The sequence below is a fragment of the Centroberyx affinis genome, unplaced genomic scaffold (assembly GCF_046629955.1).
Source record: "Centroberyx affinis isolate AG114_WGS23_722 - 3 ecotype Tasmania unplaced genomic scaffold, CSIRO-AGI_Caff_v1 ptg000292l_1, whole genome shotgun sequence".
In the NCBI taxonomy this organism is placed as follows: Eukaryota; Metazoa; Chordata; class Actinopteri; order Beryciformes; family Berycidae; genus Centroberyx; species Centroberyx affinis.
In genome coordinates this window covers 133,578-160,271 of record NW_027278971.1, presented here as the reverse complement: position 1 = coordinate 160,271, position 26,694 = coordinate 133,578, and the positions used below count along the sequence as shown (strand labels likewise).

The 26,694-nt window shown below is 42.2% G+C and overlaps 1 protein-coding gene across 3 annotated transcripts in view; it reads right to left on the bottom strand.

Annotated features, from left to right (window-relative positions):
- kcnma1a (potassium large conductance calcium-activated channel, subfamily M, alpha member 1a) overlaps positions 1-26,694 on the bottom strand; it is a 138,950-nt gene that overhangs the window by 48,609 nt on the left and 63,647 nt on the right. For all 3 annotated transcript variants that reach the window (XM_071514998.1, XM_071514999.1, XM_071515000.1), the window contains exons 3-9: positions 24,032-24,093; positions 13,469-13,562; positions 12,752-12,863; positions 6,026-6,101; positions 5,065-5,140; positions 3,145-3,315; positions 1,395-1,486 (exon numbers count right to left, since the gene is read on the bottom strand). In XM_071514998.1, coding sequence (XP_071371099.1) covers positions 1,395-1,486; positions 3,145-3,315; positions 5,065-5,140; positions 6,026-6,101; positions 12,752-12,863; positions 13,469-13,562; positions 24,032-24,093 — 683 coding nt within the window. The remainder of the gene's footprint in view (positions 1-1,394; positions 1,487-3,144; positions 3,316-5,064; positions 5,141-6,025; positions 6,102-12,751; positions 12,864-13,468; positions 13,563-24,031; positions 24,094-26,694) is intronic.

Below are 26,694 nucleotides of genomic sequence, written 5' to 3'. Positions count from 1 at the left end.
CAGCAATGCCACACACACTTCACAATGCACCGGAGCCTCTTCGGTGAGAGGCCAGTCACACATATACATATAGAACGACAGCCTCCGGAGACAAAATCTACCGCCACACAAAACACGAGAACCAGACGGGCACCGAGAACCAAGCAGGCAAAGCAAGCCAAAAGCAATTGAGAGCCTCCAATGGGAGCGAGGCATCCAGCATTCAGGGTGTGAGAGCTGACTGAAGATCAGGGCCAGAGTCATGTCGAGCATTGATGATGCGAGCGGTCAGAGCCATGTCACAGTGATGATGCGATGGGCGAGCGGTGACAGACAGCAGGAAGGTGGCTTTTTCATCGAATCGACGATCAATGAAAAAGCCAGAAGATTGCAGGTCAGAGAGAACATGCCAGAAATGATGCAGATAAAGAAAAGTAATTTCGTAAGACATGCAAAACCAACTCAAGCAAAATGAAACAAGAAAAGAAATCGTATCCTGCAATGGTCATTGAGATTGATGATACTTAAAAAGACCACCAATAATAATGCACTTGCAGATGTTTAGGTCTTTCTAGTTTCTTGTAAAAAATCCTTTTAAAGCAGATAGTAGGGGTTTCATGACTATTTTGTTTCATTTCGACAGATTATGATCCTAATTCATCCCTATAGTCAAGAGTGTATTAATGAGGGACTGGATCTGAATAGATTAAAGCACATAAAGAAATGGGACAACACATTTTGCACATGTACATTACATAGAAGCACCACAGGTTAATATTGCAAGTCTATAGTGTAGTAGTCATGAAAGCTCTAGTTTCCAAATTAAATTAAAGCGCAACACAGGATGTTTCAAGGGGGATAAAGGAAGAAAATGAACGGCACACAAATGACTTCAGGTAAGCACAGAGTGAAGGACAGAGAGAGAGAGTGAAAGAAAGAGAGAGAGAAAAAGGCAGACAAAGAGAGAAAGAAGAGAGGGATAGAGGGAGAGGCAGTGAGAGGGAGAGAGAGAGAGAGAGAGAGAGAAAGAGAGAGAGAGAGAGAGAGAGAGAGAGTAAAGGGGCATGGACATGTGTGTCCTAATGGCCAAGGTCTCCAGTCACGCAGTGTGACTTGACATTATAATGTAACTTTACTGTTCTAAACAGTCAGGTAAACTAACCCCCAATAACTATAAACTTGACGGGGGTGCACTTGAGTCACACAACCACACCTTGTCTGGATTTCAACTTACTTTCTGCCTCGTGTTGAGTTATAACTCCCTCCGTATTTCTTCCGATTAAGGATGAGAGCAGCAATTTCTGGCACGTAGCGAGCAAACATGGCCTACATGCATGGAACAGAAAAAAGAAAAGGGCATGCAGAGAGGGTTCTACCGCACACAGAAAAACAGCAGAACCATCTGGAATACTTACTTTCTCCCATTAACCGCACTATAGGAACCACCATATTTCTTGCGGTTTCCTATTAACTCTATGATTTCAGGGACGTAGCTGGCAAACATGGCCTAAGGAGAAGATAGAAGACAGAAGAAGAGACTAAAAACGAGACCACGCCGCAGAGTGGGTGGCGGGGAAACTGGCGCTTAAATCCAGATTTCTGAGGGGAGAAAAGTATTACTTTGTTATGTAAATTAAGTCAAAAAACTCTCTCATGTAGTCCTTCGAGACTGTGCAAGACTTCACAAAAATGAGAACAAACAGAGAGAGATAGAATTTTTCTTAATTAAAGTAACGTTTTCTAGCAGAGAATCACCAATAAGGAAAAAATAGCCCCAGTTTTTAAAGGTAACGGTTTTAAAGAAAGACAGTTGGTCGGTGGGCAAGAATTTTGTCACAGCTGATGAATAGTCAGCCTGTGGTAGCACCCAAAACCTTCTGAACAGCGGAAAAGTTGAGGGAGAAAAAAAAACCTATGTGCCATGTTTTGTCCAACAAACACAGATGATCTGGCAGGTTGATTTGAATAGGCCCACCTGATGGTCCACAGCTGCAAAACACATTAAGACTCATTTGTTGGGCTGGAAAATGAGCTGGATGCATTTTGCAATGGTTCACAGCCTGTTATTCTAACAAAAGGTCATCGTTTAGGTTACATCTGACCAACTAGCAATGGGGTGCTCTTGCATCTAAGAAAACACACTCAAAGCACCCCTGGAAAAGTGCACCTATGCATTTCCAGCAATAATGTGTGATGACGTGAGTTTGATGTGATCCCTGGCTTTAAAATATCTCCAGCCTGGAGTCATTACTCTGCCACTGCCGCTGATAGGAAGCAGCCTGAGTTACTGGCCTAAAGACTTCCAGACCTCTCACCACTGAGGGAAAAAAGCAACCTATCACCATGGCCATAATGCAGTCCACATCCACACAACTGCAGGCCATCAGTAACAGGAGGTGCATACTGTTAGCTGTCCAACTACAGAATACAGTAACCGTGTTTTGGCTGGATCTTTCGTTTTTGGTGAAAGGAGAAAGATGGGGAAGGTTCTAATGGGTCACCAGTATGTGTGTGTGTGTGTGTGTGTGTGTGTGTGTGTGTGTGTGTGTGTGTGTCTCCACGTACATGCATGCCTGCTTGCATGTATGCTGGTGTGTAAGGTACTACAGTGGTGGTAGCCCAATAGGACACTAGATAAGAGGAAGGTGAGAGGGATGAGTGGGAGGCTGCTGTTGCTATGGTAACAGTCAGGCTGGCCTAAGCCTCATCTCCCTGCCCCTGTGTTTGTTGGAATTGTGGGAGGAGACACGAGAGGAAGGGTGTCCTGAAACCGCAACTGCTTTAAGAGAACAGTAACAACATTATCAGACAATGCCTTATGCTCTACTCTTATAACAAACACAGGAAAGACACACCAGGGTTGGGGACAAAGGGGCACATAATAACTACAGTAGACAAGAGACAGCAGGCTAAACATAAGGATGCACCTACACTAGATGGATTAACACTAAAAAAACATTTACTGGTACGGGCAATATAGTTCTAACATTTCAAAAATAGTTCTATACAATATACATAAGTGTCTTAACACCTAAACATTCAAAATAATTTATCATTCATGATTTGTCTATAATTTCAACAGTTTTATGCGGTATATTGATGGGGACAGGCAGGTTTTAGGAGGAGATGAGGGGGAGTAAAAGGGGGAAAAAAGCTTGATTTTACCAAACCACCGAGGATGAAGAAGACCATAAACAGCCGCCCTAGGGTGGTTTTTGCATAGACATCCCCGTAGCCCACTGTGGACATAGTCACCATCAGCAAGTAGACACATTCCCAATAGGAAAGCGATTGGGAATTTTGGAAGTTTTCCCAAGGATCCCCTGAGTTTTCCACCTACAACGGGGGGGTAAGATTTGATAGGACAATTAGACATGACCACAACAAGACCATAACCGCCAACAGAGTTTTCCATAAAAAAAAAAAGGTAGCAGGTTTGATTAAATCCAGCCACAAGTGCTCATGCATTCATTCAAATATGACAAAAAACAGTTTGTAGATATATTGAGCTTAGGCTACCATCTAGTGGCGAAACAGTCCTCCTGCATTCTAATGCTGTACCGCTTTGTTATGTAGAGCTACTGACATACAATATACTGTATGTCCCTTTAAACACTCCATACTCCATTACAAGTAAAAGTCCTGCATGAAAAATCCTACTTAAGTAAAAGTACATAAGTATTAGCAGCAAAATGTAGTTAAAGTATTAAAGTAAAAGTAGTGGTTTGGTCCCTCTGACTGATATTTTATTATATATGACATCATTAGATTATTAATACTGAAGCATCAGTGTGTAAGCAGCATGTTACTGTTGTAGCTGCTGGAGGTGGAGCTAGTTTGAACTACTTTATATACAGTTAGCTAGTTTAGTCCAGTGGTTCCCAACCTAGGGGTCGGGCCCCTCCAAAGGATCACCAGATAAATCTGAGGGGTCGTGAGATGATTAATGGGAGAGGAAAGAAGAAAAAACAAAGTTCTGATACACAAATCTGTTTCAGTTTTTGGACTTTTGCTGAAATATTGGATCATTTGAACATTTATTGAAATGAAACCATGTGAGAAGTTTAGAGGGAAAAATCACTATTTGGTGGAGCTGTTAACAACTCATAGACATCTGAAATGTGACCCCAACTACACACTGCTTTTTGTAAGACGTCAAAAGCCAAAAAGGTTGGAAACCACTGGTTTAATCTTTAACAATGTGTTGTATTTTAAAAGCTTGCTATATTATCCATTGTGTCAAATCTCCATCTGAAAAGTAACTAAAGCTGTCAAATAAATGTAGTGGAGTAGAAAGTACAATATTTCCCTCTGAAATGTAGTGGAGTGGAAGTATAAAGTAGCATCAAATGGAAATACTCAAGTAAAGTACAAGTATCTCAGAATTGTACTTAAGTACAGTACTTGAGTAAATGTACTTAGTTACTTTCCACCACTGTATATAAACACATTGATCTGTGTTTATATAATTACCAAATGTCCCAATCTCTTCACCATCACATGGAAACACCCTATAAAGTCTGGGCCCAAAACAACAGCTAAGGAAAACGATTGTAGGATATTTTTTAAGGAACACAAGATGTTCCTTAAAAAATACCCCTAAAATACTGTACATAATATGGCCAGAGATGCATATCTTAAGAACCTCAGCTATATGAAATGTTTGATTTAGCAGAGTGATACTTAACTGTTTAGCGCTGAGAAGTTGAGAGTGGGGAGAGTGAGGATTTAGTGGAAAGTAAACCCACCTAAACTCACACCTTTTTATTTGATATAGTTTTTTTTTTTAGTCTGACATAAATCTTTATGACCAAAATTCACTGTATGCATCACAGAAAGTCATAGTTTACCTACCTTTAATTTACTACTGCATCACTTGTGGAGAGTGAAACATCTCATCACAATATCCTTTCTTTCATCGTCTAACTCATAAACAAACTAATAGTGAAATTGGACTATTCATTGATGAGGCCCTTAGGGTTCCCTGCTTCTGTGTTTCCTACGGTTTTGCAGTTGTGTTGGGACCAGGTGTATACCGGATCATTAACCCCTAGACCCCACTGGCCCTCACATTTGTCCACTTACCAAATGTATGAATCCGGCAGCTGTAAGCCATGTGCTTATGAAGATGGAACACAGGTTCACCAGCTTGATGGAATTGCTGGGTAGAATAAGAACCATAAAACTTTCAAAGGCATCCAGATAGGAAGAACAAGAAGAAACTGTGACTGGTGAGCTTTGGTGAGCTCAGCTAAGTTACAGCAGCGCCCACTCTGACCTGGCTCACAATAAACCTTACAGCCAGGAAGGTTGAGGTGGGATTTAAATGGAGGTTAGGCAGGTCGATAAATAAAAAAGGGGGAAAAATATACAATAAGCATGACAAAAATGAACATAAAGATCAATGAGATACAGCTTGGGGTGGAATGCTTAAATTCAAACTCCAAGGATGTACATTATGTCATGATAGGTAAAGGAATGGCGCTGTCCAAACCTCATTGCCTTCTCTATTGTAGCCTCCTGTGCTATGTTAATATGTCCTCTGCTTTCATTCAGGTTTTCATTCTAACTCAGTTATGCCTTTCTATGTCTCTGTGTCCTGTAGGGCCACTTGCATCATGGATAAACCACAGAGCAGATTGATGTACTGTACGTTTCTCTAAGGCAACTCCTGTCCTGACCCACATGTTGTTATTATTACAGGATGGAGAAGAGACTCAGTAATACACTGCATTAGAAAGATTCAATACTTTAATTTATAGAGTGCTAATACTGCTTGGTGCTTTAATTTGTAAGGTGTAACAATCATATAGTAATCACATCATTGGGCATTTCATTTCATAGTAACTTCAGTAACTAGTACCATAATTTCTAGAAATGCCATGTACCACACGGAAGTGAGTGTAAAATGAATTGTTCCTGCAGTTTCTGGACAGAGATCAAACCAGACCTGAGCCTCTCTGTCAGACATGCTGGGGTGGTTGTAACAGTGAAGCTGTTAGGGGTTGAATTTGTTGTGAATGATTAATTAAAGCACGATTCTTACCTTGTTTTTAAGATATTCAAAAACTGTAAGATTTCTGAGAACTGTATCAGTCTCAGTGCTCTCAGGAATCTTAAACCTGTAAGGAAAAAGAGAGCGAGAGAGAGAGAGACACAGAGAGAGAGAGAGGGAGAGATTATGTATACTGACACTAGTGAGTGCAGACAAAGCTTCTGATGTTAATCTCGTATTATATTCATATTCATGCATTCATCCATAATTCATGTACATTCTAAAATATCTTTACTGTGACAGCAGAATGTATTAAGAGAGAAATATAAAGAGTGACGACAGTAAAGAAAGGCTGTGGTGAGAACTGAATGCAGGAAACATGTATACATAATGAGCAAATCAATCAAATGAAATGGCACACACGCTTTTCCACAGTACTCAATTAAAAGATTATCATACCACCAGAGTACAGTCTTTATTACAGTGCAGAATTTCCTTTGTAAGATACACGAAGACAGGATACAGAAAAACTAGACACTTCATGCTAGATGGAGTCTTAGACTTATTTTTAGGTATTCAAACTAGTTAGGAGGAAAAGTACGTGGCCTACATTACATGCGCCTCAGTCTGGTTCCAAAAGCAGCTCGCTTAGGGATTATAGAACAATACAACACCTGCCTCATTGTCTTTTTACATAACACCCCTGATCCCATGGAGTGTGTGTGTGTGTGTGTGTGTGTGTGTGTGTGTGTGTGTGTGTGTGTGCTGTGTGTGCTGTGTGTGTATGTGCACTTGTGCATGTATGATGAGAAGTGACATGAATTCTTCTTAAAAAGCTCTGCGGTATGAGCCGTCTACAATATTACCTGCAAATACATAAAAGTAGACATCTTCCTGTCACCAAATATCTTTCACTATCAAAACCCCATCATTACCCCGCCTCTAATTATGAAATGATGAACAGGTTAAAGATCTGGATTAACCAGGTAATTACTGTTCTTAAGAGATCTCCAGACTGACGCACTGCTGCATTGTGAACAGCGAACACACCATCCCAGATGATACTAGACTCTGCGCTTAAACTAGAGCCCTTACCCCAGTTGGAGAAGACATGCACACAGGACCAGACAGACTGGTAAGGTCCCGTCTGTCTTTCCTTTTCCTCCTGCGCATGGTGGCCATGATGGCTCTGCCTCACCCTGTACCCATTTTGAAAAAGATCACCGCAGGACTTCTTACGCCTCCATGTCTCTCTGAGGTTCTCCAAATTATTAGCATCGCTGCGCGGACGCCGATATACTAGCAGCTTTGGAGGAATCATGGTTTTAGACTAAAAAATTTTGAATTCTTTTCTCTTCTAGTCAAGATGGGAATAAACTACTGTAATCCATAAGATTTAGTATCCCAAAAGTTCCAGAAAATATAAAGAGAAGAGATAATTCCTTTAAAACGACAAGGGAAAAAACAATTCTTCTTTTGTATGAAAAGCAAAGCTTCCCGATACTGCAAACAAAACAAGGTCTATGTTACCCCCACTGAGATCAATAGAGTTGAAAACAAACTTATTCTTCTAAATATCCGTTATCCCTAAAATTGATGATCACTGACGCAGACAGAAGAGGCGACTGACAGACAGCTGGAATTGTACTGTTTGTCTTATCATGTCAGTCGCCAGGAGCAACTGTGTCTCTGTGAGCAAAATGTTAGCTGCAATGTAGGTGGGGTTTTTTTTTTCATTATTGTTACTCTGCCTTTAATCTCCACAACCCCAAACAGATTTACCCCTCTCTTGTCCCATTCAGTGCAGTACATTAACTCTTCTGATGCTTTCTCCCCTCCAAGACAACAACACACAGCTGTTTTGAAAGGTAAGGCATTGTCTAAAAAACCTGAGTCCTGGGGATATTCTCGGGATTTAGCAGAGATGAAAATAAAATGAGAATAACGTTGAACAAAAACAATAATCCTGACTTAATAACAAGTGTCCTGTTGCCAGGGGGAGATGTCAAACAACTCTGATAAACTGAGCTGATGATCAAAAGCTATTGCACAATTCAGAGTTGGGGTCAATTCAAATTCACTTTCAGTTCAGTCAGTTGAGGGACACATTAAATGTTTAAAACACTGTCACATTAAGAATTCATTCTCCATGGTAAACCAACAAATTCCAGTCCAAATATTTCAGGTAGAACACTAATGCATTGTAGTCATGACATTATGAAGTATAAGTACACTATCTATTAGTACAAAGTACTTTACACCATATTATTGAACTGTGGCTGAGAAGAGTAAGGATTGACGTCAAACCTGTTTGTCTGCACATAAGAGAAATACTCAAGGTGTGTAATGCCATGACAACAGTACTAAAAATAGTATGTACAGTAAGTATACTGAGTCGCATAATTGTATTTCACAATAATGATGACTGCTGTTGTTGTGGTGGATGGTCGTGGCTAATTGTGATGGGTTTGTCCTTTTTAAACAGTCTGAATAGTAACAACAGCAACTAGTCTGCGACGTTGTATGCAGAATTGTAATTTTGGCATTCGACATTGTAGCACAAATATTAGACATTCTGCTCATACACACACTGCAGCGATGGAGGCCACTGGGGACTGCATAATTCTCAATGAGTACGAGGCATCTGTGTTTGTGTTCGTGCTTATGCATGCTTGTGTGTGTGTGTGTGTGTGTGTGTGTGCTGGGGAATAGGGGAATCGGGAGGGAGGAAGCTGGACTGAAAACAACATAGATGCCAGGAAAAACTCTCAATGAATATCTGGCCCCATCAACACGTGTGCCATGTATGAGAAAATCTCCTTCCCACACATGCCAAAGCCTCTTGTACACACAAACATCGCACACACGTGTCCGCTAGCCAGATGCTCATTCAGAGAGTTTTTCTGCTCTGTGCCATGGTTATTTCATTGAGGCTCTGCAGGGCCGGAGCAGGCCCGATGTCACATGTTCTGGCACTGCAGACCACTGGGACCTTTTATCAATCAGTCTAGGATGGTTCAGCTGGGATAATACTGACAGTCAGCCTAGCCGGGATTAGATTACACTATGCTACACTACACTACATGCTACACACACACACACAGCTATAGAACACACAGCTACAGAACACTGAGTTGTACAGGACATGCATAATGCATAGCCTATATACACATATTAAGATATGTATAGACTTAGAACCAGCAATGCATTGCAATTCCCATAATTCATCATGGACATCATGTGCATGTTCAGATGTACAATAATGTAAACGTTCAGAGCAATGACACGTGAGGGGTCCAGCTGCAGCAAAGAGGCTTAAACCGCCCACAAATTAGTTTCCTTCCCCTGAATGTAGACATGGAGGCTTCCTGCCAGACAGTGAACGGCCATATAAAGCAGATGCACCCATGTCCATGTCAGCTACCGTAAGCCTCTTTCAGCAGCAAAGCACGAGAAGATCAACAAACACTACTCTAATGTACCACTAGGGGGCAGTGGCAGTTTAAAATCAAAGCTACACCCGAGGGCTTACATCCTCACATCCAATGCACCTTTACATTCCCAACATTTAGGTTGCTGCCACGTAATACCGCCTACTGCAAAACTATACCCAGTTACATCAATCAAATGAAACACTGAAGGAATAAAGGTTGAAGATAAAATTCTCTTCAGGTAAGCTTATGGAGCTACTTTACACGAAAAGGCAGAGTATTTTATTTCTAACATATTTCAATCCAACAAGGCAGTTCCCTCTGTTTCACGGTTGAGAGGGACAGCCTGGAGTTAATTGGTTGGGTGTGAGAGCTGGGGCTCAGTGGCCACAGAAGCTGCTAGCATCTTTCAAACAGCCATATGCTAATCCAACACTGCCAGGACTCTCTTGGGATGCTCACTTCAAGTAGTTAAAGGAGATTAATTCCTTTTTCCAGGGAAGAACTCTGCATGCCCTTTTCCATTAGCCACACATCTTTCTCCCCCTCTTAATCAATGTCCAATTTGCAGAAGCAGAGAGAACATAACTGGAAATGCATACAGCATACTCCTCCTTGGGCGAAGAGTGGGCGACTAGACTACCGGAGCGCAGGGCCGAACCCCTTTTAGTGCTCTTTTTATTATCTGAGTATACCTGCACTGGATCTCCAACGGAGTCTTCTCATGCAGGGCCACAGCTGAGAGAGTGAAATGAGAGCTACTCTAATTATGATGTATTACGTTGGCTGAGGTATGCATTACCCAGCAGTTAACAGAGAGAAGATGAACTAATCCGTAGGGAATGAAGAGCACAATATACATTCTTAACAACCACCCTGGTTTCTTCTAAGAAAGCCTGTAAGGGACAGTATACACTTAACTAAATGAAAGTAGCACCAATTATGGATCAGTCTATTGATTATTAGGAGAACCATTATGCCACTGTCAAGCTTCGCAATGAAAGTGAATGAAGATGAATGGGGGGTATTGGTCTTTAGGGAAGGATGTCATTTGTACATCAACCAATGAAGCAGGAGCTTAATGTCAAAAGGTTACCTTCTGAAACCAGACCAAGACAAAGTCACCATACATTTTTTGTCATTTTTCTAGACTCTTCTAGTGATGAGTCATGCTCATTTTCCTGTCAGGATATGGTATGTCATAATTTCCAATGAGCCCTTGTGTTCATAAGCTGCTAATAATAATTCCCTTCCTACCTCCTCAGAGCCTGAATATTAACAGGCACTTGCGGCACCCCATTAGTATTCCGGACGCTGTAACCACTCCGTTAGGGTACACCATATCCTCCTGCAGATCCACACACTGTTAATTTTATAACTGAGCCTTTGCAACACTTTTACGCAGCCTTAAGCACGTGGACATAGCAAGCGATCCACCAGTAAACACACATGTAAGTGCTGTTACTATATTTCAATGTGTTTATCTGTGCTCAACGCCGCAAAAATAAACACACTCTGACGTTTGAAGGAAATTTCACTTGATAAGTCACCCTCGCAAAAAGAGCATTGTTCCCTCTCCACAGATTCTTCCCTTTTCAAAAGAATTGTAATCAAATAAATAAATGCATATTCATGGCAGAGGAATCTAGGACATCGCTCAACAACAATAAATTCACCCTTCACGGCGGCTGTTTATAAACTACATCCCAAAATGGGACTGTAGTGTTCATAAAAGGCATCTCTGCAGTGGGCACATCACTGTCTACCTCAACCCCAGACTCCTGATGTTTAATGAGCAAAGCTAATTATTCATTGCAGAATGTCATTTAGCAGACAGACCACCATTTCACTGTCTTTCATCATCCGAGGCCCGAGCACCAAGGGTTTTCCGGGGATGAGATGAGGACACTTCACATCATGAATACCAGATACCAGATAACTTGGCCTAGCCATATCTAATTCATTACACTTCTTAGCTTGTGAAATTCATGGGCCACAGTGAGCTTCGTAAGAAACCCACATCACCTCAGAGATCAAATCTTCAGAGTTCGTTAAAATTTCATATCGCTACACAGATTCTGTGATTCCAGTAGGACTGTAAAAACAAGAACATATATTGCTGGATAAAATGCAGACACTTCCAGAGCACTGAATCTGTGAGTCAGTATGTCTCTATCAGCAGTTCAGATCATGTGTATAGCCTGTATGATGCAAGAGTCCTTTTGCAGGGCAAGCAGATGGTGCTGTCAGAGCTGAGCTTTATAGGCCTCAACTCAATTCACACTCTGCGGCTAGTCAATCACCCTGTACTTTAAAATTATTTTAATTAATTGTAAATTATTTTAGTTTTTTACAGTTCTATGAACACAGCCTCACCTCCATCTACTTTATTATAGCCCAGTTAGTATCCTGACTGAACATTCCTGCTGTGCCGGTGTCATGTTCAGATAAATGCTGGATAAGCATTTACATGAGCTTCTGAGATAAAGCATGAAAGCAATATGTAGAACTGTGTAGAGGTTGAAAGTACTGTAGCAGTGCACCCACAAAAGAATAGCGCTATAAGGAAGATTATTCTCACTCTTTTACTGCAGTGTAATTTAGGCCACTACACTCCAAACGAGAAAAGTAGGTCGTTACGCAATACAGGTCAAGGTGTTTTCCGGTCTGCTCCTGCAAGTGTGTGTGTGTGTGTGTGTGTGTGTGTGTATGTGTGTGTGTACAGAACACATGCCTTTGCCTGTCCGTTTTTTTGTGTGCGAGTGTGAATGAGCCCATTAGATGGCAGTTATGCACTGCTGTGAGGTATTCCAGGTGCAATGCCTCACCACGGCAATTATCAATGACTCTGAAGCACGCAAACACACACACACACGCGTGTGCAAATACACAGAGCCAGAGCCTGATTCTGAGTCACTCTCACTCCCATTAGCCCATCCACTCTGCTGTGTCTGTGTTCCCTGAAACAACAGAGGAACCCAGCCCTGTCACTTTCAATGATGAGGGAAAGTTGACTGCAGCCCCGGGCAAGAGGGCCTCTGAGACACACTCCCAGTAATGGGGAGACAGAGGGGGGACTGAGAGGCAGAGGGAAAGAGAGGGCAATTGAGGAAGGGAGGGGAGAGTGTGGGTGACTAGAAGATAGAGGGCAAAAAAACAAGAGATGGATAAAGGAGAGGAGGGGTAGGATGGGGGAAAGTGAGGAAAAAAATATGACAAAATGGCGAGAAAGAGGGGAGGCAGAGATAACCTAGGCCAGACAGTGAGGCAGAGAGAAGGGATTTAAGAGAGGGAGAGTGTCAAAGACGGATGGAAAGAGACAGCTGAAAGAGATATACAGACTTACCGAGCCAGCTTCTGTTTAAGTAGACAGAGACGAACACAGGAGGAACAGTGAAGAAGTCGACCACTGAGTTGACCTCCAGCCAGAACCACAGCTTATCGTTGGCTGCTATAAACTGTCAGAAGAAACAGGGGTGACACTCAAAATGACATGCAAATTTATTCAAGAATCACCACATCCCACCATTCAGAGAACATGCTGTGCCTTCCCTTGGCACCGCTGACATATAGAGCGACAAAGGCTGCGCCCCACTTGCTGAGTCATGCGTATGGTGGATGGTGTAAGCAGCTTATGAGTTTATTTATTCATTCATTCAGGATATCAGGCTTGCATTTGCACCACTGGAATGCTGCTGTGGCATGACAGCCATGCTAGCAACATTATTACAACAGTGTCTGTCTAAACTAAACACATGCTGCATGTGGGAGTATTTTTATGGGATTGTGTGTGTGTGTGTTTGTGTATACAGATTGTTGGTGGTCTTGCAAAAATGTTAAATCCCAATTTTTGCCTTTTAAAGTTGAAACTTTTCCTCATATGAAGAAAATTCAAAAATTCAAGACAGTGGGATCAAATTGCACACTGTACGTGGGGCATCAGTGAGAAAATTATTTTCATGTATGTCCAAAGATGTGTGCCTGCATGGCTGTGTGTGTGTGTGCGTGTGTGTGTGTGTGTGTGTGTGTGTGTGTGTGTGTGTGTGTGTGTGTGAAGCCTTACCCGCAGACCGAAGTATAGAAGGAAGAAGACGTTGAAGGCCATATCGATCTGTAACGTGAAATCTTTGTAGAAGTTCTGGCAGGATTCTATAGGACTGTGGGGGGGGGGGGGGGGGGGGAGAAGAAAAATTATATGCCAAGGTTATACACTATATGAACTCATACAGGAGAGACATTTCATACATAACAGCAGGAAATGAACTGAATGCGGTCGGTAAGAACAGTTGGCTTGATGTGACAGTACACCCAGTGTGCATAAATCATTCAGCATCTGTCAAGCACAAATATTCCCACAGATATTCCCACACATGACCGAGGCTCCACTCACACAGGGAGACTGCACGGCTCTGTCCAATTAACAAAGTGCAATAGCTACCATGGTGCTCCTTAAAAAAAGGCAGATGATGATGAATGAGCCATGATCCAACTGGTTTGTCATATAATCTATCTTGATGTTTACCTTGTGATGATATTAACCATTACCAAGCGGATGCTCTCAACAAAGCAATAACAGGCAGTGTGCCACCCCATTCTTCACTTGGTCATGCTCCTATTGCAATTTGCTCATGAGTAATGAGGCCAACCTTGCTGTAGGATGAACATCAAATGAATATGCATTATGGCGGGGCTGGATATAGGCTACCTATGGGAATGTATAGACAGGCTGGGGAATGCGCACTAGACTATTAAAAGAGTCAACAGTGATATGTCCCATATGTTCAAATCAAACATTGAAGTGTATACGCATGGAGCCTGTAGGGGCACAGCGTGAGATACAGAATAGAGTTAATGAAAACCTCCAGAGGTAGAGAAGCGATGCTTAATCATCTTCCAATTAACATAAAACATCTTAACACATGAGGATCCATTATAGTTGATGACTGTATGGGCAACCCCACAGACATGCCAGAGAAAATTCAATGGGAGAATGCATTGCTCCAAGAGGATGATCTGTGTTTGAATTTATGAGTGTGTGGTCTATCTTGGGCATGTCCCGAGGAGAGATGTGATCTTTAAGACGATGTAAAACCCTGGCCCGAGTCCAGGATGATTAGAATGAGTCGAGTTTATGTGGCAAGGGTTTTAAAAAAGCCGCTGAATGATTTCATTTGGTTAAAAGGGATTTTCTCATAAAGTGCCATCAGACTTCGGACAGAGGTTAATTTGCTTCTGACCCCTCCAAGGAGTTAACATTGATCTGGCCTGAGTACTCTATTATTTACTCACCACTAGTATCTCCATACGATTCTGTATGCATCAAACCAAACAAGTGTATTAAAACAAACCTGCCATGAATCATACACACAGCCTATAAATACACAATAGCCCTCGGCTGATTAAATGTCTATTGCTTTCAGTCGAGGGTTGAGAGAGGCTGAAGCCCTCTGCCCATCTCCAGACTGAAGCTCATCTGCCCCCCCCCCCCCCCAAAAAAAACCCAGATCTGGATCCACAGTCTTAGCAGGCCATCATAGACCTTTGACACTGTGATGCAAAATACAGACTTCTCACACACACACACACACACACACACAGATGGTGCAAGCACACTGGAGACACCATTTGGTGTAGTGGTCACTGTGACGTTTCCCCCTGGGCCCAGCTCTGCCCTAATTCTGAATAACCGCTGATCTAATGGTCATGTGACCCACAGGATTCTCAATAACACTGGAAGTGCATGGCGACACGCAACAGGGGCTGAGCGATATATTGAATTATTCTTGATTTTACATTGGGAGAACACAATATCTACGTTGCAAAGCCTTCAATGTGGCCATTTTTCAAATATTAGTTTTTTTTATAACACATGTGACTAAACTAATGAGAAGCATCAGGCAGGTCCATATCCCTCAAGCCAAGAAACATTATAGCATATGAGTTCATCAAAAGGTAATGTGGAGTGAAAAGTTAGGACTGACATCTGCCAAGATAAATGCTATATAATATTTTGTCTAGGCTGTGCATCCCTAAACATAACTCCATATATAGAGAGAAAAGCATTGCAAAATAGATGGAAATAGATGTAATGTATACAGTAGAGTCCTGACTCAACAGCTATACACGGAAAACAAAATAGTGAGCTATCCTGTCTCTGTTAACATTAGCATTGTTTAAGCAGATTCATAGTTCCACCAAAGCAAAAAATGAGACGGTGCTCCTGACATCTAAAATAGAGAGATATAGCATTGGAGTGCATGTATGTGTGTGAATATGTGTTCTATGCAGATTTGTGAATGCCAGTGTAGAGTGTGAGTACGTGTGTGTGTGTGTGTGTGTGTGTGTGTGTGTGTGTGTGTGTGTGTGTGTTGCCCACAGAAAGAGCATATGAAGACAAAAGCCTGATCCCTGGTTTCAATGTCACTTCACACTCCGCAATCACATGGGATCCCCTGGCCACATGCTGCCAGTGCCCAGCAGAAAATAGATCTGCCCAACTCGGTTCTTATTACTCCTTAAGCCTGGGCATGGCCTGGGGTTACACCGTCCTGCCTGACAGAGAGAGAGAGAGAGAGAGAAAGAGAGAGAGAGAGAGTGAGAGAGAGAGCGAGAGAGAGCGAGAGAGAGAGAGAGAGAGAGCGAGAGAGAGAGAAAGAAACAGAGAGATGGAAAGAGAGAGGGAAATAGTGACAGGAAGAGAGAGGGAGAGGAAGAGAGGAGGATGTAAAAGAGACAGAGAGGAAAAGAGAGAAGGACAAGGCTCCCAGAGGTATTGAGGACAATTTGTCTTCTTCCAGGCTCATATATATAGCACACAGAGCCGCTTCTAGGCCAGATGGAAATTGCCTGGAGATTCAGGAGCCTCTGCGATGAACTCTGGTCATCTTGTGTTTGAGTTAGTGAGAGACTGCGGTGCACAAGCCCCCCCATCCCAACCCCCTACTGCTTGTTAGCAAAACTGGTACTCACATACACATACACGCACACACATACACATACACATACACACGTGCACACACACACACACAGGAGAACAGTGATCACCTGAGGGGAGGCTGCGGAGCATGGAGGTCTATTTCAGGACATAAAATGTTTCCTCACGTTAACCTCCTTTGACCAGACATTGTGCCTCTGGAAAATGCAACCAGGGAGGTAAAGCTCACCCTTTCACAAGGGTAAAAGGGTATGGTGATGATGTCCTAAAAATAGCCCCCAACACCTTCAGTCAGCAGCAGCCAGCCCTCCGTTAGCCTGCGTATGACCTTGGCTAGCTCCGGGAGCAAGAGCAAGGTTGCCTTCTGTGAAAACAATAACAACAACACACTCCTACCTGCTTGACTAATGCTCACTACCACAGTGTAGCGCACCAAATCTGAGTCATACTCCATGTCGCTGAAATGTCTCACTGCTCAAGTCAACTCAAAAGTGACTTGCAGTTACAGAATTGTCTCATTTTGTATCTACACACTATCAAACAGTAAAAATAGAGGCACATTAAACAGAATCTGATCTCAGCACACCAACTGAATGTCTGACTTACATATGTCTCCCCAAGGGAGGAGTATATGAAAGTGTGAGGAGGCAGTGGGGAGCAGGCTGTCAAGATGAAAGAAGGCCAGGTTAATACGTAAATGACTGATTTAGGTCAAGGCACCATTACTAAAATAAGAATGAGTTAGCACCTACAAGGGCAATGGACAAATAAAACCTCCCCTGGGAACCTAAAATTAGACAACATTTTTATTCTCAGTAAGTATCCTCTGAACGTAAATCAGCTGCACTGCAACACAATCACATCTCTCTCCATGCACTTTCTCTCCAAACACGTCATTCAGGCTCTATAGAGGCATTTTTGAGTGAAAATGACACAGCACTAAAAGTAGATTAATGTAATACCATGACCATTACTCCAATACAGTCTGTGGTGCGTAGATCAATTATGTCAATAGAAGAATCACAGGTCAGCACTCATAACTCATAATTGTTAGCAAACCTTTCAACACGCAGGGCTTCAGCACTGATGAATTAAATTAAATTAAACTAATATATATGAGTGCAGACCTGTGATTCTTCTATTCATAGCTCTAAAGGTAACCATAACTACCCCACTACATGTGCTAAACAACGCAACAAAACTGAAATCAGAGACTGAATGCTTTAAAAGATGTAAAAAGAGTCCACTGGGCTACATCTTTGCAAGACAGAAATTACACTGAGAAATGTCCCTTGGCTAATCTATGCAGAAGCCACAGTGTTGCCATAGCTGAACTACACACATCACATCACTTCGTCCTTTGAACAAAAAACAATTAAGAGATAAAAGCTGCGGTTATTCGCCGGTGTGCACAAAAAGCATATATCCTTATCAGCACAGTGATTAACATTTTCAAGCAAATTAAGTCTAAGCTGCTATGTTCTATTTGTCCTTCGTTTAGATCCTGCAGTCAGTGCATTTATGGCTATTAAAAGTCAAGTCCAGGCTAGGGCTGCACGATTAATCAAATTAAAATTAAGATGGTGATTTGAGCATGTGCAATATCTCAAACTTCTCCGACTGATTTGCATCTGTTGAAGGATGCCCATGAACTATTTGCATGCACAGTTAGTGTTGACTTAACGGCCAATCAGAAGCTTCCTGACCAGTTGTTAACCAATCAGAAACCAGAGGGGCAGCGTCAACCATCAACTGGAACAAATGAATGACACTGAGGAGGAGGAGGTTGTTGGTAACTTTGTTCAGAGAATGAGGATGATTTGGTCCCGAAAAAAGAATTCAGTATCAGTCACTGGTCATTATTTTGGATTCAGGAGAGCAGACTACCACAAACTCACATACTAAGCAAAAAATGTCAGCAACAGCATGATGCAACATAACCAACACCTCAAACAGCACCATAGAGAATTGTATGAAGAAGTAGCAAGTAAAGGTGCACCACAAGCTCAGACTCAACACCTAATAAGGGCTTCTGAACAGTACAGAACTTTGTTTTGAAAAGTGCTTTTGAAGATATTTTGAGCTATTAAAGTTTATTTATTTATCCTTAACTATTTATATCTTTCATAGTGTTACACTATTAATGTTTATTCATGTCATTTGAAAGCTGCACTTTTCAGCAGTTGTTGAGTGCTTCAGCCAGTTACAGAAAATACATATTTGAAAACAGCCTAAACGGTTTCAGTTATTATGATATTGGTCTATTCATGCTAATGATCAATTTCTAGTAGACCACTACCTCTGGGCTTTTATCCTTAAGACAAGGAAATGAGATAAAAAAAAAATAATAATAAAAAAATAAAATAAAAAAAGATAAGGAAAAGTTATTTTTTTAGTTTTTGCTACAATCATTAGAAAAGTGAATGGATTACAATTTGCTAGAGTTAATATGACTTGACTTTGTGGCTACAAGGAAGCTGCAAATTATTTAAAACTATCTCAGATAATTTCAGTTAGATCTGGGATTTATTTAGTTCAATGAATGTTTTGTGAGTGGCTGTTATACTGCTTTCATGCTGTGGCCTAAAAATAGCCCTTCCATTGTGAGATGTCAGTCAACTGCAATGGCAAATAGCCTTCATATTACCATGGCGATTTTGATAAACAAGAGGTTCGACCATTCCATGTGCACCGATGCAACAAAAACAAAAAACGTTCAAACTGCCGAGTGGCTCAGCTAATCATCTCTTAGGTAATTTCCTTCATTAGAATTCAATCAGTGTTTCATGCACCGTATCTGTATTTACCAGGTAGGCCGACAGCTAGGGTAATTTCATTCTCATTAGTAGAATAGTTTAGGGCTAACATGCTGTACGGTCACGCTAATGTAAAGCTTCACCTCATGCGAGCAAAGCAGCGTGCCACGGGCCATTGTCAGAATCTGTCTCAGCTGAAGCGCCGATATCAAAAGCAATTAAAAAGCTTAATTTTTGTACTCGACAGGAGGGAGAGTCCATAATCATAATGCAGTGCTGTCACGTTCCATAAAATCAAAAGAAACTCATTTTCTTGGAGTGTGATGTTGACACCTAATTTTCTCTCTTTTCTTGGAGCAAATGTTGATAAGAACTCTCCAAGTTAAAATGAGGGAATCTCCTTGAAAGTGAATGAATCGTCATGCGGTCTCAAGCGGGAGGGATTTGAGAAAACTGCCAAACCTTTGAGGTTGAATCATTTTGGATTGCCATAGCTGGGGGTTTTACGTCTGAGGAATCGGGAATAGTGTCAGCTATGAAGTCTTCTCATGGTTACATGGCCTACTCTAATCCACATGGAGACTCAGGTTTTCCTTGCAGACTTAACAGCATGTATTACAGGTATTGCAGACACCCCAAGAAGGAGAGGTCTTTATATAGGCTACCCTTCATCGCCACAAAGTCTGCCAACTTGTCTCACTGCTCAGCCATATTTCTCACCTTACCCTATTAATTAGTCATTAGGCACTGTTTCTTTTTTCACTGCTGTCATTGATCGCACACTAATGATAGAGTTACCAGCACTGGCCGTCGCATATGAGGCTTCTAACACATGGCTAGGCAAAAAACTGTATGTATGTGTTTGCGTGTCTGTGCGACAGAGAGTGATCGCGAGGGGAGAGAAATAGAAACAGAAGTGGAGCAGGAACAAGGGCATCCCTTAAAGAAGGGCCTGCAGAGACTTTGTCCTACATTCCTCTTTATTTGTTTCATGGGAGCAGAGAAGAGAAAAGGAAGGGATGAGGGATGAGGGATGAGCCAAGGTATTAAAGCAGATTCGGATGTGGGTGGGAGAGGACGCAGTATGCTCCCAATGAAAATATCACCAAAATAGCATCAGCTTGGCAACTAAAGTCGTACTGCGGAATAATAAAAAAAAGGGAGATAAACAGTGACTTACCGTGCCATTGTTCTGTATTGGACAGAATTGTGGTAAACAACCACTTTGTGAGGACGACCAGATGGACAGTCATTCTCAACACTTCCGAAACTTGGCTACAACTTCATTCCCATCCATTCAAAAATTGTCTTCTCAAAAACAACAGGGTTGCCAATTCAATGACTAGGAGCTCTGTGCTCAACTGGGAGGGCTGCCAGTCGACAAAGGTTCCCTCCTTTCGATTTTCTCGCTACCTGTTTTCACGGACAACTTGGCTGTGTTTTACTGTGGATCTTTGCCGCAGGATATGAGCCCACACAGTTCCTGCTAGGAAAAACCCACCTGCAGAAGGCTTGGAAAAACAAGTGTACAGTGTTTTACCCGATATGCGTGTGTGTGTGTGTGCGTGTGTGTGTGTGAGTGTGTGTGTGTCCTTGCCCCAAGGGGCTACCCTGCTTCACTGAAGTAGACATAAAAGCCCATCTTGCAGCTCCAGCCTCCCAAGGTCCAACCCACACACACTTATTGTACCACATGCCTGTCCCTCTGTTACCACAGGGACTCAACCACAATCCATCCCATTACTGTTGCCTTTTTCACAGACGATTTCAGAATGATGTTCACTTCATCCGATGGCCACTCGCCACTTATTAGCGTGCATCCTCTTCCCCGCAAGTGATAACACTAAAACCAAAATGGTAGTTTGGAAAAGAGAGGAAGGCAAAGCAAACCACTGAGCCTGAATGGTTCATGAGTCTGTGCAAGCAGAGCCTCAACATTTGCTGCTATAATTGCTGCCATTAACAGGGTGACCCACAGATCCAGGCTCATCGATTTCCTCAGTCGTTAACATTTTGTGGCAAGGAGAGAAAAGGTCATCTGAAGAGCGTTCTTGCCATTTGAACAGGGGTGAGAGTGTGTGGGTCCATTCATATATGCACATATGTCCTCTCTCTCTCTCTCTCTCTCTCTCTCTCTCCCTCTCTCTTTCTCTCTCTCAACAACACAAACATAATGCATGCACATCCAACCACACACAAGGTGATTATCAATACCAAGACTCTGAATCGATACTTGTGTCCTTGTAGAGAACGTTCTTCCCAAGGCATCTTGGGGGGAATGAATTACACAACAACGCAAGAACAGACCCCACGTCTTTCTAGTTTAAGGTGGACTGTGTGCTTGAGATCACACCGTTAATTAAGACACACAGGTGTACATTTCCCCAGCTGTTTCAACTGGCTCTGTACTATAGACTATAGCGCTGTTTATTTGTGCCAGCTAGTTTGGATGTGATGTGTCATTCTCGCAATGATAATTGGGACTTCCCATTCGTCCTTGTCAGCCCAGTCACCATCCGATGTATCCTGGATATTTTGAGGTTGGCATGTTCAGAGATCTTTATCCATCCTCCATCCTTGCCGTTCTTTTTTTGGAGTCGTACCTCAGCCGTTAGATATTACGTCAAATGCGTCGTGGAGGACACAAGAACAGACAAGAAGGCATATTGAGAAAGAGCTAATTGTCAGGTCAGCTCTGTGACATGGAGGAGGAGGAGGAGGAGGAGGAGGAGGAGGAGGGCTCATAAGAGGTTCCAGCTGTTGTGGTGAAAGTACGACTGTAACACAAGCCCGGCCCTGTTTAGGTTGTCAAAGCCCCCACGGTCGGCTGAACCTGCTCCGGGACGAACAGCGCTCCCCCTGAGAGGACAAGCACACTCAAGTGACAAGCTTAAGCTAATCACAATGATGAGGAAGGAGAGCAAGTGAAGGGGGGCACTTTGGCCTTAGCTTAATGGGAGCACACAGAGAGAGATCAGGGCAGAGCCTCAGGGAAGCCGACTCACATGCAAACACACTCAAACTGCATTGCAGCACACAGGATGCAATGAGGAAAATCTAACATACTACTCCTTCACTAACCCTATAAGAACCTACAGCTCCGATACAAAAGCATACAGTGCCCTCCAAGTCCTTTTGCTTTTCTTCTCCATTTGGATATCCTATAAACCTCTGCATTTCTGTCACTGCAGGGGACATACTCAAGTGTCAGGTTAGAGTTGTCAATCAAGTCAAAGTTCTTCTAGCTACAGTAAGACCTCACAGTCAAAGTGTCAATCAACACCTTCACGCTTATTTACTTTCACTAGAAGCATTTTGGAAACCTGCTCATCTTTCATGTTATGTTTATAGTGCAAGAACACGCTACAGCTTATAGCACAAGTAAAAATATATACTATCTGGATGTATAATACACAGTCCCAGTGCTTCCATTTTAACTGATGAGCTTTAGGGAATTGTTTTCTTCTTTTTTCTATAAAGGCATCACCAAAATATTAGGGGAGATTGTACACTTTGATGATGGCCAAATTAGTCTCTTGATCTCTATTTTTGCTCGAAATACGGTATGCCAGAGGCAAAGATGAATACATAGAGGGAGGGAGAGAGACAGAGGTATGGAGAAATAAGGAAAGGTTTTTATCCTTATGTACGAATGTGTGACTAGATTCATGCCAGGAATAATTTCCCACTGCTGCTAAGGTTGGAACCGCAGATGTTGGAATGTTTTTCAATTCTTTTTTTTTTTTTTTTGTACAACTGTGTGACTTTATTTCATTTTATATTTCTCTCTATTCCCCCAGGGACATAATTTCACAGTTCCTCACTGTATCAAAGACAAATCAAGCTACTGGAAGATAGCCGTTACTCAATGATAACCGCTGCACCATTTCAATAAACAGAGAAAAGGAATATGATGAAAAAGTACCATGTCCTGGTCAATGTGTCATGGTCTCTTAGCAGCTAACATTCAGTACAGGCACTATAGCAAACATTTACATTTTTTTACATGAATTATGCAAAGTCCCTAGTTTCAACTTCTTTGCCAGCAGTAAACAGTAAACACCATTGGTTGTACACATAGAAAAATAAAGGTGTGAACTGGAACCGAAAATGGTTCCAGTTCACCATAGAATAACCATTTCTGGTTCCACAAAGAACCTTTCAAGATCCTTTGGTTCTTTGGGATATTAAAAGGTTTCTTAATTCTTAGTTATTGGATGGTGGGTGATGGCATAAATCTGGAAAATAATCAAACCCCCCCCCATCGTATGAACCATAGTAAGAACCAGAAATGGTTATTCTATGACATCACTCCTAAGAACCATTTTCGACACCTTTATTTTTCTGTGTAGAGAGAGTTATTGAGAGTGCTTAAGGTACAGTTTGGGTGTGGGTGGTGTGGAAGTCGATGCAGTGGTTATCGGAGAGATGCCAGGCCTGCAATCTATCTCTGGGTTACTGCCAGCCAGGGACATGCACACACGCACGCACGCACGCACGCACGCACGCACGCACGCACGCACGCACGCACACACGCACGCACGCACACACACACACGCACACACACGCAGAACAAGATCCACAACACTGATACATATCTGCCTGTCTCCGTTGCCATGGAAACTAACAGGCCTCCCATTGACAAATCCTCAGATGCAGATGTGTGTGTATGTGCATGTGTGTACATGAATGCTTGTGATTGCTTGTGGGAGAGCACATATGTGCATTTGCATTTCACAGATTGCGGTGTGTGGAGATGAGTAAGGATGCATATAAACGCATCAATCATACAGATACGTAGCTCAATGTCTGTGTTTACGATAAATGCATACTAAGTTCATTTTATCTACATTCCAGCTCATCAGTATGGATGCCGAAGCACGTGTCAATTCTGAGATTTCAGAAGATAAACTAAATTATGGAAATTGATACTTACTCTGAGGAGTCTATAAAGTATATTCCAAGGGCCCCAATGCTGAGCGCAAAGACTAACACCACCTGAGGAGAGAGAGAGAGAGAGAGAGGCAAAGAGAGAGGTGAGTTTCATGCAAAAGATGTTTCTCATAGTGATGAAAAAGCACACTAATCCTGTGCCTTAATACACTATACAGCGTACATTAAAGGATGTATTCAGGTGGGGCCGACACAGTAGGCAGCGCTAGTTAACAGTATCTGTAATCAAACAGTGCCTCGCCTCATGCAGGTTGCAGAACGGTGGACATTTTCAAAAAGCATGGGCTGAATAATGAATGCTCGCCCTCACGTCAGCGAATACAGTGAATGTGAACCTAGTGAATGCAGGCGGTGTAAGTAAAGTTGAGCCAGGACACTCATAAGAGGGAAAGAAAGGCCACACATCTGTAAGCCTAGCCATCCAGAAGAGCAGTGATAGCGTGCGGAGGGAGTGTTGAGAGGAAGTGCTTAGAGAGGACCATGGTTATCAAGTGTTGACGTGTTCTCAACTATGCTGAGTCAAGGCTTGTATTGTGTGAGATTGTGACCTAGCTGGGCTATATAATGTTTCAGTGTCACACAGTACAGTGCGGGGCAAACTGTATTGTGAGACGAGGTAAGGTTAAGTACAGTAGCAGGCAGCCATTGTAGAAGTACCTCAGCCCAGCATCTACTCTGCAAAAATTAAGTCATTTAATTTTGTATTGAATCTTAAAATCACATTTTTCTTAAAACAGTTAAAAAAAATGGAGTGAGATTAATTCAAATGTTCTAATGTCAGACCTTGTCACTTGATTCCAGAAAATTCTTCAAAATGCATTGGAAAGAAATTAAATTGGCAGATTTTGCTTTTTGTTTTAAGAAAAATAAGACTTTAGGACTCGTAGGAGTAGTATGAGATTTTCTGATTTACCGCAACAAGATTTTATAAACAGTTGGTGGTGGCAAAACAATTCAGCACTAATGCCACAAGCATGTGGATGCAGGATTTCTGTGAAGGTTAAACCTATGTGTTATCACAGTAAAATGGTACAGGATGAGCACTTGGAATTAAAACAGATAGACAGTAAACATTGATAAAAAACAGAATATGGAGCATGTGTGATAATTCAATAACATGAAAGCCAGTATGATATAAAGTAGGCAATTTGGGAGAATTAAAAGTAAATCTATATAGTGAAGCATCAAAAGGATATAGATTTGTAGTCCTGTTTGATGTGGAAAAACACGACCTGCTTAAATGTCGGTCATTAAGTGTAAATGTCAGCTCCCTCTTGTTCCACACTCTAACAAAATACATCAACATGTAATTGTGTCTTGGCCAATAAACCCCACCAGCAATTGCACATCAGAATTCACATCATCATCATCATCATCATCATCATCATCATCATCATCATCATCATCATCATCATCATCATCATAAACAGTCCTGTAACAGCAGACTAGGGTGGGAATGCACAATAGTTCTTGCCCTGCAGCCCTTTCCCCTATTCAGCCATCGCACAATAGGAGCCCTCTGTCCCGGCTGATTGTGCCATTCATTATTGATGATGGGAGCTTGATTACTTTCATGCAATGGTCCTTTGGATTGATCCAATGCATTGTGGCTAAGGTAATAAGTAAACAGCCCCCCTTGCATTTTTAATGGTTGCTGTTTGAATGGAGGATGATGGCAAACCTGGGCACAGAGTTATCCAGGGCTGGAATAACCTTACAAGCTTACGGCATGAATGACGCTCTACACAAAGGAGATGGGGAGAAGGCTCAAGCTGAAACGCTAAGATAACATCAGGCTTTCTAAAATGAAAGACACTCTACTGGTCAGATTAGCCAGGGAACCGGTTGACTGCAGGGCATTATCTGATCCAACCCCTGACCCATTGTCTATACATGAATTCAAATATGTGGTTTTCCCACAAGATGGCACAGTTTGCTTATGGTGAGTTATTTTTGTGCAGGCGAACAGTGGACAACCAAGCAAATGTGAGTAAATCCCTTCACACACAAGAACAATTGAGTGTTAATATTGTTAATGCAATTGTAAATAGTTTCCACACAAACAGATTCCAAGAGGAAACAGAGCCCAGCCCACATCAGCAAATCTAAGGGTACTTGACTACAGCATGTTTGCAGAATCCTCTCTGACACAGACAGCCCCCCGAACACTGAGAAGCACCATTACATGGGTAGCATGTGAATGTATGTGTGCATGCATGCACACATACAGACGCACATGCACTGACATTTCCTTGAAGCTAATTTGTGCCTCTCCTGTCTGAGGAAGAAGCAGGGTGACGGGGGAGCGAGAGAAAGAGAGAGAGAAAGAGAGACAGAGAGAGATAGAGGCATAGAACATAAACACAGAGAAAAACAAACAATATCACAAAACAAAGATTGGAGTGGATAGAGTGAACAGACACAGAAAAGAAGAGTGCTATAGAAAAGAGTGGAGAGAGGCGAAAGAATGACTGAGCAGTGGTTGGTTGCTGAAAAGCTGAGCAGTGAACAGTGAACACCCACAGATGAGCTGAGGAGATAAGAAGCGTCATCATCTTAAACTGACCCAGTTATTCAGCTGTGAAAGCCGGTCCATCTCTCTCTCTCTCTCTCTCTCTCTCTCTTTCTGTCTCTCTCTCTCCCCTA